The 17,593-nt window shown below is 39.0% G+C and overlaps 1 protein-coding gene across 4 annotated transcripts in view; it reads right to left on the bottom strand.

Annotated features, from left to right (window-relative positions):
- Window positions 1-5,306: 5,306 nt before the first annotated feature.
- The window catches only part of LOC128699362 (methyltransferase-like 26), a 31,428-nt gene continuing 19,141 nt past the window's right edge, over window positions 5,307-17,593 (bottom strand). For 3 of the 4 annotated variants that reach the window (XM_053792025.2, XM_053792027.2, XM_053792026.2), the window contains exons 2-4: window positions 15,001-15,295; window positions 8,871-9,089; window positions 5,307-6,785 (exon numbers count right to left, since the gene is read on the bottom strand). In XM_053792025.2, coding sequence (XP_053648000.1) covers window positions 6,636-6,785; window positions 8,871-9,089; window positions 15,001-15,295 — 664 coding nt within the window. In that variant the 3' untranslated portion in view covers window positions 5,307-6,635. The remainder of the gene's footprint in view (window positions 6,786-8,870; window positions 9,090-15,000; window positions 15,296-17,593) is intronic. The other variant, XM_053792028.2, reaches the window with a different exon arrangement.

The raw sequence follows: 17,593 nt of genomic DNA, 5'->3' as shown, positions 1-17,593 counted from the left end.
AAATAGCTACGGTTCCTGTGTTAATCTGGGTGCAGAGTTGTCAGTAGTTGGTTGTACTGGAGTGCTGAAGTGTTCTGCAATGCGTCTCATCTGTTTTACTGGGCATTACAAAGCTGATAAGGCATCAATGATTCTAGAAGTCTAACAGAGTCTACAGCTTTAAATAGCATGGAATTGTTTACAAAATAGTTTTATTGTTAACCATTCATCCCCAGGTTCTGTTTCTTCATCTTCTTTTATCTACCTCTTATAACTGGGAACTAAATTGCAACAATTCTTCTGTAGTTGTTTCTTCTTCTTTCTAACAGCTCATTTACATTTTTGTGGCATGCGAAGATTCGTTACAATTTATTTGACGTATGTCACACCATACATATTTTATGAAGAGAAGGATAAACAAGTCTGCAAGATATGATATAGCACGTAATGAAAGTAGTTTGTTAGATTATGTATTGGTGGAGAAAAGGTTGATGGGCAGGCTTCAGGATGTACATGTTTATAGAGGAGCAATGGATATATCGGATCATTATCTAGTTGTAGCTACAGTTAGAGTAAGAGGCAGATGGGACAAAGGAAAAATGGCAACAGTAAGTGAGAGGTGAAAGTTTATAAACTAAGGAAGGAGGAAGTTAAAGTGAGATATAAGCAACTTTTGGCAGAAAGGTGGGCTGGTGCAAGTATGGGTAGTGGGGGAGGGGGTTAAAGAGGGATGGGATAGTTTTAAAAATGCAGTATTAGAATGTGGGGCAGAAGTTTGTGGCTGTAGGAGGGTGGGTGCAGGAGGAAAGAGGAGTGATTGGTAGAATGATACAGTAAAGGGTGCAATATAAGAACTGCAGAGTATATGGAGAGTAAAAGAAAGGTGAAGAGAGTGGCGAGTGTGCAAAAAGAGCAAATGAGAGAGTGGGATAGGCACTGTCAAGAAATTTTGCTGAGAATAAGAAAACATTTTGGAGTGAGATAAACAAGTTTAGAAAGTAATAAAGTTGGTAGAATTACCGACAATATGTAAAGTAAAAGGACACAAGTGCAACTAATGTGACATTTATTGTGGCAACGTTTCGCTCTCCAGGAGCTTTATCAAGCCATTACAAACAATACATGGACACAGAGGGTATATAAAGGCTCTGAGTGAGGTGCAATACTAGTGAGGTACCATTTCGATGTTCACTAGTGGTAGTAGTAGTAGTAGTAGTAACAAAAATAATACAATATGGAAGAGCAAATAATTCGTACATGAGTAAAAGGATATAAAAGCTATTACTTGGGTAACATAAAAAATAGGTTGGACAAATATAGACTGGAAAGAGGCAGGTTTTTTTCAGTGTTCACTCTCTGTAATGTGCTTGTGTAGTATAACAGGAGAGACTATGTGATGGCAGGGTTTACTGTTTTCAGGAGGATTCTTGCTAAGACTTCGGAGATGGTGAAGCTGCCGTTGTTTTGTTTAATTGTATTCGAAACAGCGATCAGTGCTGATTCAAGGCACTTGCGTGTGCGGAAATTAGTTTCTTTTATCACTAATTGGGCGTCTCTGAATTTCATAAGATGATTGGTGGAATTTCGGTGTTGTACACAGGCGTTGTTTAAGTTGTCATTCCTACATGCGTATATGTGTTCATTGAGGCGGGTGTCGAGGTTTCTTGCTGTTTCACCTACGTAGATCTTGTCACAGCCTCCACAGGGTATAGTGTAAACTCCTGCATTGACTGGTTCGTGGTGCTTGGGTTTTGTCCTGGTTAGATCCTTTATTGAAGTGGTAGAAGCGATGGCGACTCTGGTGTTAGCTTGTGAAAGTACTTTTGAGACGTTTAGTGCAACCTGGCTGTTGGGAAGAATTATAACTTTGTTGGGAGCAGTGTTGATGCGTGGAGAATTGATGATCTGAAGAGCTCTTTTCTTGCAGTCTTTGATGAAAAAAGAAGGAAATTGTAACTCAGTGAATGTTTGGTGAATGTAAGTACATTCCTCGTCAAGAAACTCAGGACTACAAATTCGGTATGCTCTTAGGAAAAACCCGATGATGATGCCTCTTTTGGTCTTGGTATCTTGACTGGAATAGAAGTGTGTGAGATCATTTTTATTGGTGGGTTTCCGATAAACTTGAAATCTTAGGTTGTTGTCTACTTTGTGAATGAGGACGTCGAGGAAAGGTAGCTTCTTCTAGTGTAAACTGAATCGCTGGTTCAACTGCGTTGAGCCTTGCCTGAATCAGCACTGATCGCTGTTTCGAATACAATTAAACAAAACAACGGCAGCTTCACCATCTCCGAAGTCTTAGCAAGAATCCTCCTGAAAACAGTAAACCCTGCCATCACATAGTCTCTCCTGTTATACTACACAAGCACATTACAGAGAGTGAACACCGAAAAAAACCTGCCTCTTTCCAGTCTATATTTGTCCAACCTATTTTTTATGTTACCCAAGTAATAGCTTTTATATCCTTTTACTCATGTACGAATTATTTGCTCTTCCATATTGTATTATTTTTGTTACTACTACTACTACTACTACCACTAGTGAACATCGAAATGGTACCTCACTAGTATTGCACCTCACTCAGAGCCTTTATATACCCTCTGTGTCCATGTATTGTTTGTAATGGCTTGATAAAGCTCCTGGAGAGCGAAACGTTGCCACAATAAATGTCACATTAGTTGCACTTGTGTCCTTTTACTTTACAAGTTTAGAAAGCCTAGGGAACAAATGTATTTGTCAGTTAAAAACAGAGTAAGGGAGTTAGTAGATGGGGAGCTGGAGGTATTGGGTAGATAGCGGGAATATTTTGAAGAATTTTTAAATGTCGATGAAGAAAGGGAGGCAGTAATTTCATGCACTGGCCAGGGAGGTATAACGTCTTCTAGGAGTGAAGAATGTGAGTGTGGGGGAAGATGCGTGAGGCATTATGTAGAATGAAAGGGGGTAAAGTGTCTGGAACTGATGGGATCATGAAAGGAATGTTAAAAGCATGGGGAGATACAGTGTTGGAGTGACTGGTATTTTTGTTTATTATATGAAAGAGGGGAAGGTACCTAGGGATTGGCAGAGAGCATGTATAATTCCTTTATATAAACGGAAGGGGGACAAAAGAGATTGTAAAAATTATAGGGGAATAAGTTCACAGAGTATACCAGGTAAAGTGTATGGTAGGGTTATTATTGAAAGAATTAGAGGTAAGACAGAGAGCAGGATTGCAGATGAGCAATGAGGCTTTAAAATGGGTAGGGGATGTGTAGATCAGGTGTTTACATTGAAGCATATATGTGAACAGTATTTAGATAAAGGTAGAGAAGTTTTCATTGCATTTATGGATTTTGAAAAGGCATATGATATAGTGAATAGGGGAGCAATGTGGCAGATGTTCCAAATGTATGGAATAGGTAGTAAGTTATTAAATGCTGTAAAAAGTTTTATGAGGATAGTGAGGCTCAGGTTAGGGTGTGTAGAAGAGAGGGAGATTACTTCCCAGTAAAAGTAGGTCTTAGACAGGGATGTGTAATATCACCATGGTTGTTTAACATATTTATAGATGGGGTTGTAAAAGAACTAAATGCTAGGGTGTTGGGGAGAGGGGTGGGATTAAATTATGGGGAATCAAATACAAAATGGGAGTTGACACCTTTACTTTTTGCTGATGATACTGTCCGACTAAACCTATACAAAAATTCAATGTACATAAAAGGGTCTAAAATCTGGAACACCCTAACTGAAAACTCTAGAACTGCAGACACATTCATCACTTTCAAAACTTTCGTTAGAAAACATCTTATCTCCCTGACACACCCCATCATCAGCTAACTACATGAAAACCTCCTATTCTCTTGTATCATAAACACACAAAAAACAACCTAGACCTCCCCTCGATATCTGATTCCTCACAATTCGCACTTACACTCGCCCAATTGACTATAAACATAGAAATACGTAATACAACAATTACTTAATGAATCTCAACTAGTCATAAGTTTGCCTGTGATACTCCAATATAGAAGCTTCAATAGAAACTATGTATTGTACTGAAACAAAACCATTCACATTGCTAAATTTGCAAAACTGTAATGTAGTTACTTAGCCTTAATACCAATATGCTCCATAATATGTATCAATATAAAGTTTTGAATTAATCTTAGTCTGCCCGAAATGCCTAATCACGCTAGGTGTGATAGTGGCCCTCTCTGTAATTAGTATTTTATAATACTGTATGTAAACCACACAATATCCTATAATATGTAAACCCCGCATTGTAATCTTTATAGAGAACAAACTTGGTTTGATTTGATTCTAAAGAAAAATTGTAAAGGTTAGTAGACGAGTTTGGGAGGGTGTGTAAAGGTATAAGGTTGAAAGTGAATACAGGTAAGAGTAAGGTGATGAGGGTATCAAACAATTTAGATAAAGAAAAATTGGATATGACAGTGGAGGGAGTATAGAAGTGAATGTTTTCAGATACTGGGAGTTGACTTGTCAATGGATGGGTTTATGAAGGATGAAATAAACCACAGAAGTGAAGAAAAAAAGGTTGAGGTATCTGTGGAGACAAAAAAAACATTATCTACAGAGGCAAAGAAGGGAATGTATGAGAGTATAGTGGTACCAACACTCCTATATGGGTGTGAATCATGGGTTGTAAATGCTGCAGCAAGGCAGTTGCTGGAGGCAGTGGAGATGTGTCTAAGGGCAACGTGTGATGTAAATATTATGCAGAGAATTCGTAGTGTAGAAATTAGGAGGGGTGGAGTTACTAAAAGTATTAGTCAGAGGGCTCTTCAGGCAGTTTGGTCATTTAGAGAGAATGGAACAAAGTAGAACGGCTTATCTATTGGGGAAGGAAGGCAGGGTAGAGGTCATCCCTGAAAAGTTGGAGGGAGGGGGTTAGGAGGTTGTGTAGGTGAGGGGCTTGGACTTCCAGCAAGCATACGTGAGTGTGTTAGACAGGAGTGAATGTAGACGAATGGTTTTTGGGACCTGACGAGCTGTTGGAGTGTGAGCAGGGTAATATTTTGGGAAGGGATTCAGGAAAACCGGTTAGCCGGACTCGAGTCCTGGAAATGGGAAGTACAATGCCTGCATGTTAAAGGAGTGGTTTAGAATATTGGCAGTTTGGAGGGATATCTAAACTGTCGTATCTGAGCGCCTCTGCAAAGACAGCGATTATGTATGAGTGATGGTGAAAGTGTTGAATAATGAAGAAAGTTTTTTTTCTTTCTTTTTGGGTCACCCTTCCTTGGTGGGAAACGGTTGACGTTAAAAAACAAATTAACTAAATTATTACAGCTTATCACCAGGAATCAAATAAAAAAATTACGTTCTGTATAATTGGTGCTATATATTTAGCAAAATTAAGTTGCATATTATCAGGGATACTATGAGATAGCTGCTACATATCATTATACCTGCTACATATCATTATAGATGTTCAGCACACAATATGTACTAACCAGTTAGTACACTTGAAATAATGCAGTTTAACTTACAACAGAAATGATTATGGTGTGTATATATCTGCTCTTTTTTCAATTAAAAACATTCAAGAATGGTAGTAAGCATATCCAGCATAAACTTTCATTATTAGCAAGCACTTTCCTTCTCATGTCAAACTGTAGTCTTTAAACCTTCTGAATACAAAAGCTCTATCAATCCTGCTTCAGTACTATATATGAACTCCCCTGAAAAAAGCACCAATTTAAACATTAAGGCACGAATGCCAGGATCAACCTTCAATAATAATTAGAAAACTGTAGCTATTCTGCATCCTTACACACCATGTAACATTAAAATTTTACAACTACATTCCAGTGCAAAAATATAAACTATAATATGAACACTTGTTTTACATATACATATATATACTGTATTAGAAAAAATAAATATCAATGAAACACAGTTCAACTGTGAGTAAAGTCCAACACTAACCTGGTATACCCAACTGGCCTAGATACAGTCTGAAAGATAGGCAGTAAGCTGACACATAGTAAATCAAAGTCATGTAGACGGCAAACCTTTATTACAATAGCATTCTGCTTAGTGAGAGCATTATCAGGTTGCTTGAAGTTCTTGTAGGGCAATAAATTGGTTTAACAATGGCTTGCTCTGTCTGTGTGTCTGATTAACTAGATGTACAGTAAACTTTTTAAATGAGTAGCCTGAAATTCCTCTGTGCATATTGGTGAAATGCTTACATTACCTCACTTTTAAAATGTGCATCAAGCTCAAACATTTAATGGTTATACAAGTACTTAGTGCACTGGTTTAGGCAGAAAATAATCTTTGGTATACTGTTCATGGAATACTGCAATTTTGAAGGAAAAAAAAAAGCTGTGCATATTAAGTTAAAACAGTGGGAGAAACATGCTTAATTGTATATTCATTATGTTTGTTTGAAATTGTATACAATTTAAGAAATCAAGACAAAATAATAAATAGTAAAGCTATTAATCTACATAAGCATATTTTACCATATATTACTCTAAACAAACCTTAAGCATCAGCTGTATGGTCATGTTAGAAATCAAGTCTTCCAAAGATAAAAAATTACACTGTCAAGTACCCATGACCCTTGGTAACAGTTTCTACCAGTTAAGTGACCAATGTACTTATCGCATGAATGGACAACCACACTGTTCCCTCTCTTCATTTTATGCCAGTTCTTTTTCTTCGCTCTTTAGCCACACAAGGATCTTGTTGTTAGCAGGCATGTTGAACATGGCATCAAATGTCATGCCATTCTTCTTTGCCTCTTTCTCCAGGTCATCAACATCTCGCAGCCCCCATGCCTCATTTTCTTTCTGAAAGTTTATATCAGTACTGCAATAAGTAAAAAAGACATACTGTGTTATACTCTGAGAAATGAACTTTAACCCTTTCAGGGTCGCCAGGCCCTCTCCGAGAATTGTTCTCAGGGTCGCCCAAATTTCAAAAAAAAAAAAAAAATTATTTTTTCTTATGAAAAGATAGAGAATCTTTTCCCGATCATGACACCAAAAGTATGAAATTTGATGGGAAACTTACAGAATTATGCTCTCGAGAAGTTAGCGGTCTCGACGATGTTTACGCAACGGCCATTTTGCCCACTCTGAGCTCTATTTTTGGCCAATTCCAGTGTACTAGTCGACAAAAATCATAACTATTTCGCTAGAACTCCATTTTTTCTATCAAATGAGTACAAGAAACCACCCATTTACCGATTTCAACTATCCAATAAAGTGGTCAGAATTTAGCAATTTTGCCAATTTCACGCAAACTTCAGATGCCAATTTCCGAATAGGGTCCAGAATAAACAAGAAAGACATTCCTGGCACTAAAATAACAAGTTCTCTGTTCGTTAGTCACATCCCTAGGTCCCTCTTATATTTCTTTGGCTTTCCACTTTGAATTTTTATTCTTACAAAAAATAGAAGATTTACTGTTATGCAGACTACTGCATTAGTGTAGAAATGGTATAAATAATATCAGCGCACTTGTGAAAGAATATTAGACTCACCAGTTGACGTGTATTGGATGCCTGGTATGATTTGTTTACTTTTGAACTTGGGTAAAAATCGAACATTTCTGCTACTTTGAGCTCAATTTCAAGGTACTTTTAATTGTAAAACCAGTCAAAAATCATCTCAATTTCTGTAATATATCTTCCATTCAATAAAATGAGACCAAGAAAACTAGAATACAACCATAAATACCATACGAAAATGCAGAGCAAAGTCGCTGTTTTAATCCAAAAACACGGTCAAAGTTTTTTTTCTCATTACGCACTGTGTGCTGCAGGATTTTTTTATACTGCGCACACTGACCACATAGACCCATTCTTTCATATGTAGGCCTACCAGCTTTCTCTCACTAGATTTGAGGGCGCTAGAATTTAGGCGTACTAGTATACAGCAAAAACCCTGGCACGTAAGCAATACTAGTACGGCCAAAACCCTGAAAGGGTTAATATAACATGGACCCTGCACAAAGAAACATACAGATTAGGTAAACCAGCAGCTGGTGCATCACAGCCTAACAAATTAAATTTGGTGTCTCTAAACTGTATCTCATTAGTGTTTTCTATATTTCTTATCTAAATTCAACAGAGATCTCATTATAAGAAAAAGGTGTGTTCTTGTCTGGATTAATGATCTGCCCAAACACACAAAAACAATATTCTGTCAGAAGCATATAATATGACTAAAATAAAGAGGCATAAACTAATTTGACTTCAATCACTGAACAATGTAGACTCCCAAACTTAACCTTATCAGCATTTTTATACATATCAGTGCCAGAAAATATATCAAAGGAAACTAGTTCAGGTGTTAAACAAATGCTAACATATGTCCATAGACATTGCCACATATTACACATTGCCATGGAAATATAAAAATTAATGTAAGATTGTAACTTGAAAAGCACTTAAACTGTAAAACATCTTAACATTTGCCAAAATGCAATTCACAACAGTCTACTAACACCCATGTTATGTACCTTCTTACTGATAGGTAAACAGAAGAAATAGATGCAAGAAACTTGCCCAACCTGCCCAGGATTTGAACCCAGAATCTTTTGATGGCAAGTCAAATTTGCTGACTACATGTGGTACATGAGTGGGCAGACAGAAAAAAGGAAGTGAATGCCAAAGGAAAGAACAGCTATTTTGAAGTGACAAAATAATGCATATGATCAACAATGCATATACTAAATCATGCAATCACATTTTTACAATTCCTGAAATCAGGAAAGATATTATGGTGCATACTGAATAGCAGTATGCAGATATTTGGCCCAGCTTCTTAAAACAATGAAAGTACAGAAATTAAAGAAGGCAGCAAAATTATGAAGCACTGAAAAACAAAAATAATATTCAGCTATTACATTTTTTACACAATGATAATCACCTTCAACGATGCATTAAAGGAAACGTTGCTCTCAGGTGTAATCTCTCCATGTATAGCATAAGGTCCATAAGTAATCATGATGCCATTGGGCTTGAGGAGCTTTCCCGCAGTAACAAACAAGCCTTCAGTACATGACCAAGGTGTAATATGGACCATGTTAATATTAATAATTAAGTCGAGGCAATTTTCAGTAAAAGCTACAGGCCATTCGCTGATAGGCTGGAAAAAATGCAAGGGATAAATAATAGTAGTATTTTGGTGAAACTAATGTTAATAAAGTACTACACGTATATAATTATTGGAGCGACATCTGAACTGTCGTATTACCTGGAGTTTACCTGGAGAGAGTTTCGGGGGTCAACGCCCCCGCGGCCCGGTCTGTGACCAGGCCTCCTGGTGGATCAGCGCCTGATCAACCAGGCTGTTGCTGCTGGCTGCACGCAAACCAACGTACGAGCCACAGCCCGGCTGATCAGGAACTGTCTTTAGGTGCTTGTCCAGTGCCAGCTTGAAGACTGCCAGGGGTCTGTTGGTAATCCCCCTTATGTGTGCTGGGAGGCAGTTGAACAGTCTCGGGCCCCTGACACTTATTGTATGGTCTCTTAACGTGCTAGTGACACCCCTGCTTTTCATTGGGGGGATGGTGCATCGTCTGCCAAGTCTTTTGCTTTCGTAGTGAGTGATTTTCGTGTGCAAGTTTGGTACTAGTCCCTCTAGGATTTTCCAGGTGTATATAATCATGTATCTCTCCCTCCTGCGTTCCAGGGAATACAGGTTTAGAAACCTCAAGCGCTCCCAGTAATTGAGGTGTTTTATCTCCGTTATGCGCGCCGTGAAAGTTCTCTGTACATTTTCTAGGTCGGCAATTTCACCTGCCTTGAAAGGTGCTGTTAGAGTGCAGCAATATTCCAGCCTAGATAGAACAAGTGACCTGAAGAGTGTCATCATGGGCTTGGCCTCCCTAGTTTTGAAGGTTCTCATTATCCATCCTGTCATTTTTCTAGCAGACGCGATTGATACAATGTTATGGTCCTTGAAGGTGAGATCCTCCGACATAATCACTCCTAGGTCTTTGACGTTGGTGTTTCGCTCTATTTTGTGGCCAGAATTTGTTTTGTACTCTGATGAAGATTTAATTTCCTCATGTTTACCATATCTGAGTAATTGAAATTTCTCATCGTTGAACTTCATATTGTTTTCTGCAGCCCACTGAAAGATTTGGTTGATGTCCGCCTGGAGCCTTGCAGTGTCTGCAATGGAAGACACTGTCATGCAGATTCGGGTGTCATCTGCAAAGGAAGACACGGTGCTGTGGCTGACATCCTTGTCTATGTCGGATATGAGGATGAGGAACAAGATGGGAGCTAGTACTGTGCCTTGTGGGACAGAGCTTGTCACCGTAGCTGCCTCGGACTTTACTCTGTTGACGACTACTCTCTGTGTTCTGTTAGTGAGGAAATTATAGATCCATCGACCGACTTTTCCTGTTATTCCTTTAGCGCGCATTTTGTGCGCTATTACGCCATGGTCACACTTGTCGAAGGCTTTTGCAAAGTCTGTATATATTACATCTGCATTCTTTTTGTCTTCTAGTGCATTTAGGACCTTGTCGTAGTGATCCAGTAGTTGAGACAGACAGGAGCGACCTGTTCTAAACCCATGTTGCCCTGGGTTGTGTAACTGATGGGTTTCTAGATGGGTGGTGATCTTGCTTCTTAGGACCCTTTCAAAGATTTTTATGATATGGGATGTTAGTGCTATTGGTCTGTAGTTCTTTGCTGTTGCTTTACTGCCCCCTTTGTGGAGTGGGGCTATGTCTGTTGTTTTTAGTAACTGAGGGACGACCCCCGTGTCCATGCTCCCTCTCCATAGGATGGAAAAGGCTCGTGATAGGGGCTTCTTGCAGTTCTTGATGAACACAGAGTTCCATGAGTCTGGCCCTGGGGCAGAGTGCATGGGCATGTCATTTATCGCCTGTTCGAAGTCATTTGGCGTCAGGATAACATCGGATAGGCTTGTGTTAGTCAAATTTTGTGGCTCTCTCATAAAAAATTCATTTTGGTCTTCGACTCTCAGTCTGGTTAGCGGCTTGCTAAAAACTGAGTCATATTGGGACTTGAGTAGCTCACTCATTTCCTTGCTGTCATCTGTGTAGGACCCATCTTGTTTAAGTAGGGGCCCAATACTGGACGTTGTTCTCGATTTTGATTTGGCATAGGAGAAGAAATACTTTGGGTTTCTTTCGATTTCATTTATGGCTTTTAGTTCTTCCCGCGATTCCTGACTCCTAAAGGATTCTTTTAGCTTAAGTTCGATGCTTGCTATTTCTCTGACCAGTGTCTCCCTGCGCATTTCAGATATATTGACCTCTTTTAGCCGCTCTGTTATTCTTTTCCGTCGCCTGTAAAGGGAGCGCCTGTCTCTTTCTATTTTACATCTACTCCTCCTTTTTCTTAGAGGAATAAGCCTTGTGCATACATCGAGTGCCACCGAGTTAATCTGTTCTAGGCATAAGTTTGGGTCTGTGTTGCTTAGTATATCTTCCCAGCTTATATCGGTTAGGACTTGGTTTACTTGGTCCCACTTTATGTTTTTGTTATTGAAGTTGAATTTGGTGAATGCTCCCTCATGACTAGTCTCATTTTGTCGGTCTGGGGCTCCATGCATACATGTCTGAACCTCAATTATGTTGTGATCTGAGTATATTGTTTTTGATATGGTGACATTTCTTATCAGATCATCATTGTTAGTGAAGATGAGGTCTAGTGTATTCTCCAGTCTTGTAGGCTCTATTATTTGCTGGTTTAAATTGAATTTTGTGCAGAGATTTAAAAGCTCGTGTGAGTGTGAGTTTTCATCAGAGCTGCCTCCTGGTGTTATTTCTGCAACAATATTATTTGCTATATTCCTCCATTTTAGGTGCCTTAAGTTGAAATCCCCCAGGAGCAAGATGTTGGGTGCAGGAGCTGGAAGATTTTCCAGACAGTGGTCAATTTTTAACAGCTGTTCCTGGAATTGCTGGGATGTTGCATCCGGAGGCTTGTAGACTACCACAATGACTAGGTTTTGGTTCTCGACCTTTACTGCTAAAACTTCCACTACGTCATTTGAGGCATTAAGCAGTTCTGTGCAAACAAGTGACTCTGCAATGTACAGGCCAACCCCCCCCTTTTGCCTGTTCACTCTGTCACATCTGTATAGGTTGTAACCTGGGATCCATACTTCGTTGTCCAAGTGATCCTTTATGTGGGTCTCAGTGAAAGCCGCGAACATTGCCTTTGCCTCTGCAAGCAGTCCACGGATGAAAGGTATTTTGTTGTTTGTAGCTGGCTTTAGACCCTGTATATTTGCAAAGAAGAATGTTATCGGACTGGTGGTATTGTTGGTACTGGGGGGGGATTTTTTTTCCGGCATTAGTATCTGTATCTGTTGGTTTGGAGTGGAGGCCATCGACTGTGGTTCCACTCCAGGAATGACTGGATTTGGTGTACGATTTCTGCCATTTCCTGCCAGTTTTTTTTTCCTTCCTGGCACTAAAAAACCTCTCCCTCTTGAGTGGCTGTGGCTACCCAGGTTTTCCCCTGGCCTGGATGTTTTGTATCTTTTTGTCCCCTTTAGATGGTATGCCTGGCAATTTAAGTTATAGCACAGTCTTTCCTGTACTGAAGAGGTACACATTTCAGGGTGAAAAAGCTTACAGGAAGGGAGTTTGCATTTTCCTGTTTTCATATGGGCATGGCATTTTCTAGGGTGGTCATAGTTGCATGTCCCATCTGTTTTTCCAGATTTCCCATGCCAGCAGATACCAAGTGCATAGTATGTGCACAGGCTTGGTTTCCGCTTGCCTTGGGTTTCTGTGACTGTATTCCCTGTTGGTGCATGTTTCCCTGTCTTACTTCTATCCTCCCTAGCACCAACAATGGAGCTCCCACCAGTTGTTTTTGGTAATTTATCCTCACTATTGCTATTGGAGTCCTCTTGTTTGCTATTTCCTGCGGTGTTTCTAGTTTGCAATATTGGTTTTATCTTATCTTTGACTACACTTGTTTCCCTACTATGGCTCCTGTCCCCTATGAGGTCATTTATATGTATTCCTTCCTGCGTATAATTCCCGACTCCCTGGACAATATCTCCAGCTTCACCATTTCTGTCTCCCAGGACAGTATCTCCAGCTTCACCATTTCTGTCTCCCAGGACAGCACCTCCAGCTTCACCATTACTGTCTCCCAGGACAGTATCTCCAGCTTCACCATTTCTGTCTCCCAGGACAGCACCTCCAGCTTCACCATTTCTGTCTCCCAGGACAGTATCTCCAGCTTCACCATTTCTGTCTCCCAGGACAGCACCTCCAGCTTCACCATTACTGTCTCCCAGGACACCTCCAGCTTCACCATTACTGTCTCCCAGGACAGCACCTCCAGCTTCACCATTACTGTCTCCCAGGACAGCACCTCCAGCTTCACCATTACTGTCTCCCAGGACAGCACTATCAGCCCCACATTTACTGACTACCAGGACATCACCTCCAGCCTTACAGTTTATGACTACATGGCCAGTATCAATGGCAGTACCATTCAGCCCAGACATTTTATGTTCCCATCTGTTGTAGAAAGCTTCCAGGTTTTCTATGAAAGCAGCTTTGATGTTGTCCTCTTTTAATACCCTTGTGATTTTAGTCCACAGTTTTTCCTCATTTGAGCATACCCAAAAACACTTCTCTGTTTTAATACTGCTTGTAGCTAGTTCTGGGATATCTGCACAAGGGGCGTGACACCAATTTCCACAAAAATGACAATTTATCCATGTGGAAGCCCGTTTGTTTGACTGACCACAGACTACACAGGGCTTCATAATGATTTGAATGGTTGATTTACTGCAATTCTACTAGCAACCTCTTGAAAATTCTATTAATAACCTTAAATGAAGCTCTAGCTATTTGTATTTCTGTTTCTAACTCTTTTTGTATATTGGACAGCTTACCGTCACGTTCCTGATTTTTAATGTTTGTGTTTATAGGGCGCCTACAACCCCATCCGTTTACAGTCTGCTTTATTGTCCAACGAAACTGTTTGAAACCAGTCCCGGGTTCGGACCAGTCAAGGGTTCGGACCAGGCAAGGGTTCGGGCCAGTCGATCTGCTCTGATCAGTGGGTCACTTATTTAAAACATACTGGTCGGTGATTTGAGCTAACACATGAAGGATCTACTGGAAATTATCTACCCGAGTAATATGTGATTTGACTGATACAAAAGTATAACTTGCGTGTTGAAGAGCCGGTGATATCTGGCAGCTCCTACAATGACGAACGGTCACCTCCTTGTTTATCAATCGCTGTATCTGGCTTTTCTCTTTTTTTTTTTTTTTTTTTTTTTTTTTCTTTTTTCCGTCTCCACCACAATAAATGCTATATTATCACTATAGTTGACTGGTGCAAATTTTGGAGGAAGGACGCTTTTTCTGTAGTAATAATTGCTTCTCGTTGTGTATATTGCGACTGCTGGTAACTACAGGTTATATGAAATTCACAGTAACGTCTCGTATTTCAAGAAAAAGAAACTAATGAAAGTCACTCCACTCCACTAAGTACCATTATAATACTGGTTAGTTGCTACTACAACACTGTATTCTGCTAATCACTGGTATCTGTGTCTCTCTTCAAAAATAGTGATATATGAATGATGGTGAAAGTGTTTCTTTCTTTTTTAGGTCACCCTGCCTTGGTGGGAGACAGCCAGCATGATGAAAAAAAAAAAATTACTGATGTGAAGTTTGATTTATGTACATGTTGATTCACGCATGATAATTTCTAAATGTTGCCATAGTAATGATGAGGCTTCAACTACATAAACTTAAATAAACTGCTTTAAAAATTTCTGGGGATGCCCTGATATGATGAACGATTTACAGGAAAATCCTTTTCCATTTTCACCCAAGTCATTACATCACAAAAATAGCCATGGAGGTGGACTCTACACATACTGTCAGTAATGGGTTCTGCAGTGTCATTCATACTTTCACCTCACTTCATCATTATACTGGTTCCTTTATTGCATGATTCTTCATATGTAATTCTGACTAAGCTATTTCATTAATTTATTTTATGCAACAATTAATATCAATGATACTTACCTTTGTTATGTCAATTACTAAAGGACTTTTTACATTTTCCAAATTTTCATCAGCAATAAATCCCTTGATGCTTTCAATATACTTTTCATCAATATCAGATGGTTGCCACATTATGTTTTTGAATTTTTCTGCAAAATATACCACATGCTGGCCACTTCCAGAGGAAATTTCTAGTGCAGATAACGACGGAGATCCTGCACCAAACTTCTCTGGGATGACATCTTCTAACACTTTCAAGATTGGCTCTTTGTTCCTTTCTGCAGCCTCCACTACAATTTTTGACTGAGACATGGTTCTGAAAAGGAATGTGATATTGATTCTAGCAGTACAATAATGTTTCTACCCAGTACAGGCACTGCAATTACATTAAACTAAATATGGTACTGCATTTAACACTCAAACAAATAATGCAAAACATTATTCCTTATTAGACTAAGGGACTAATTAAAAATTATAATTTCTTATTTATGCAGACTGTCTCAACTATTTAGCAAGATGATTTTAATATTCTGTAAAATGTTGCTAACACTAACACAAGCACATACTAGCACACACACACACACACACACAAACACACACACAAACACACACACTAACACACACACTAACACACACACTAACACACACACTAACACACACACTAACACACACACTAACACACACACTAACACACACACTAACACACACACTAACACACACACTAACACACACACTAACACACACACTAACACACACACTAACACACACACTAACACACACACTAACACACACACTCACACACACACTAACACACACACTAACACACACACTAACACACACACTAACACACACACTAACACACACACTAACACACACACTAACACACACACTAACACACACACTAACACACACACTAACACACACACTAACACACACACTAACACACACACTAACACACACACTAACACACACACTAACACACACACTAACACACACACTAACACACTAACAAAAGCCCTGTAAGAAGAATATATTATGCTCATAAGGGATGACCTACTGTTACATAAGAAGTACTAGACTGACAAGGGTCATACAGCACTTAAGGAATGGGAGGTATTAATTAAGGTTTGAGTCAAGGATGGGAAAAATAGCTCTAATTCTTTGAAGCAAAGAGACCACATCCAACATCATGGCACTGCCCTTTGTAGATATAAGAGTTACAGTAATATTTATGTTGACACTGGGTAAAATGTAACTGTGGTGGCAGCAATATTGGTAGATATCACCCCCTTACACACAGCTTGATACAGTATGTGAAGTCATTTAACAAACAGAATTTAGTTACTGACTGGAAACCTTCTAAACAACTGTGATCTTTGACCAACTAAATCACTGTAATCCTAACATTTCTCATTTTACAAGATAAAATGAATACCATTTATGGTTTATACATCTGAAAGAATGTAATGACCAAAAATTTAACCCTGACATTATTATAATTGCACCTTTGCTTTTTGATTTTCATAAGCATTTTTTAATAAATTACTAGTATATTGCAAGCTGTTTTTTTTTTACAATTATAGGGATATTCTAAGATACAGTCACTGCAGCATTTCAATTTTGTATATTGTATCTTATCTGATTATGAAATTTAATAAAAATTTCCATCAATTGCTTCAACATCCTATATAATAAGAATGATATACAGTACTGTAAACCACTAATTCATGGTTCTAAGAAAGGTGATAACTTTGCTTGGCCAACATATCTTTCTTGTTTGTTTACAAAGTTTTTATGTCCAGAGAGTCCTGCCACTGGTTATGTCCAGAGAGTCCTGCCACTGGTTATGTCCAGAGAGTCCTGCCACTGGTTATGTCCAGAGAGTCCTGCCACTGGTTATGTCCAGAGAGTCCTGCCACTGGTTATGTCCAGAGAGTCCTGCCACTACACATAACTAATGACATTAATTCTTTAGAGAAACTCTTGGTTAAGTCATCATAAAATGTCATTATATGTATCCTGTATCTATAATAAATAAGAACATAAGAAAGGAGGAACACTGCAGCAGGCCTGTTGGCCCATACTAGGCAGGTCCTTTACAATTCATCCCACTAACAAAACATTTGCCCAACCCAATTTGCAATGCTACCCAAGAAATAAGCTCTGATGTGAAAGTCCAACTCAAATCCAACCCCTCCCACTCATGTACTTATCCAACCTAAATTTGAAACTACCCAAAGTCCTAGCCTCAATAACCCAACTAGGTAGACTGTTCCACTCATCAACTACCCTATTTCCAAACCAATACTTTCCTATGTCCTTTCTAAATCTAAACTTATCTAATTTAAATCCATTACTGCGGGTTCTCTCTTGGAGAGATATCCTCAAGACCTTATTAATATCCCCTTTATTAATACCTATCTTCCACTTACACACTTCGATCAGGTCTCCCCTCATTCTTCGTCTAACAAGTGAATGTAACTTAAGAGTCTTCAATCTTTCTTCATAAGGAAGATTTCTAATGCTATGTATTAATTTAGTCATCCTACGCTGAATGTTTTCTAACGAATTTATGTCCATTCTGTAATATGGAGACCAGAATTGAGCTGCATAA

The sequence above is a fragment of the Cherax quadricarinatus genome, chromosome 61, assembly GCF_038502225.1.
Source record: "Cherax quadricarinatus isolate ZL_2023a chromosome 61, ASM3850222v1, whole genome shotgun sequence".
Lineage (NCBI taxonomy): Eukaryota > Metazoa > Arthropoda > Malacostraca > Decapoda > Parastacidae > Cherax > Cherax quadricarinatus.
This window is presented reverse-complemented; position numbering and strand designations above follow the sequence as displayed.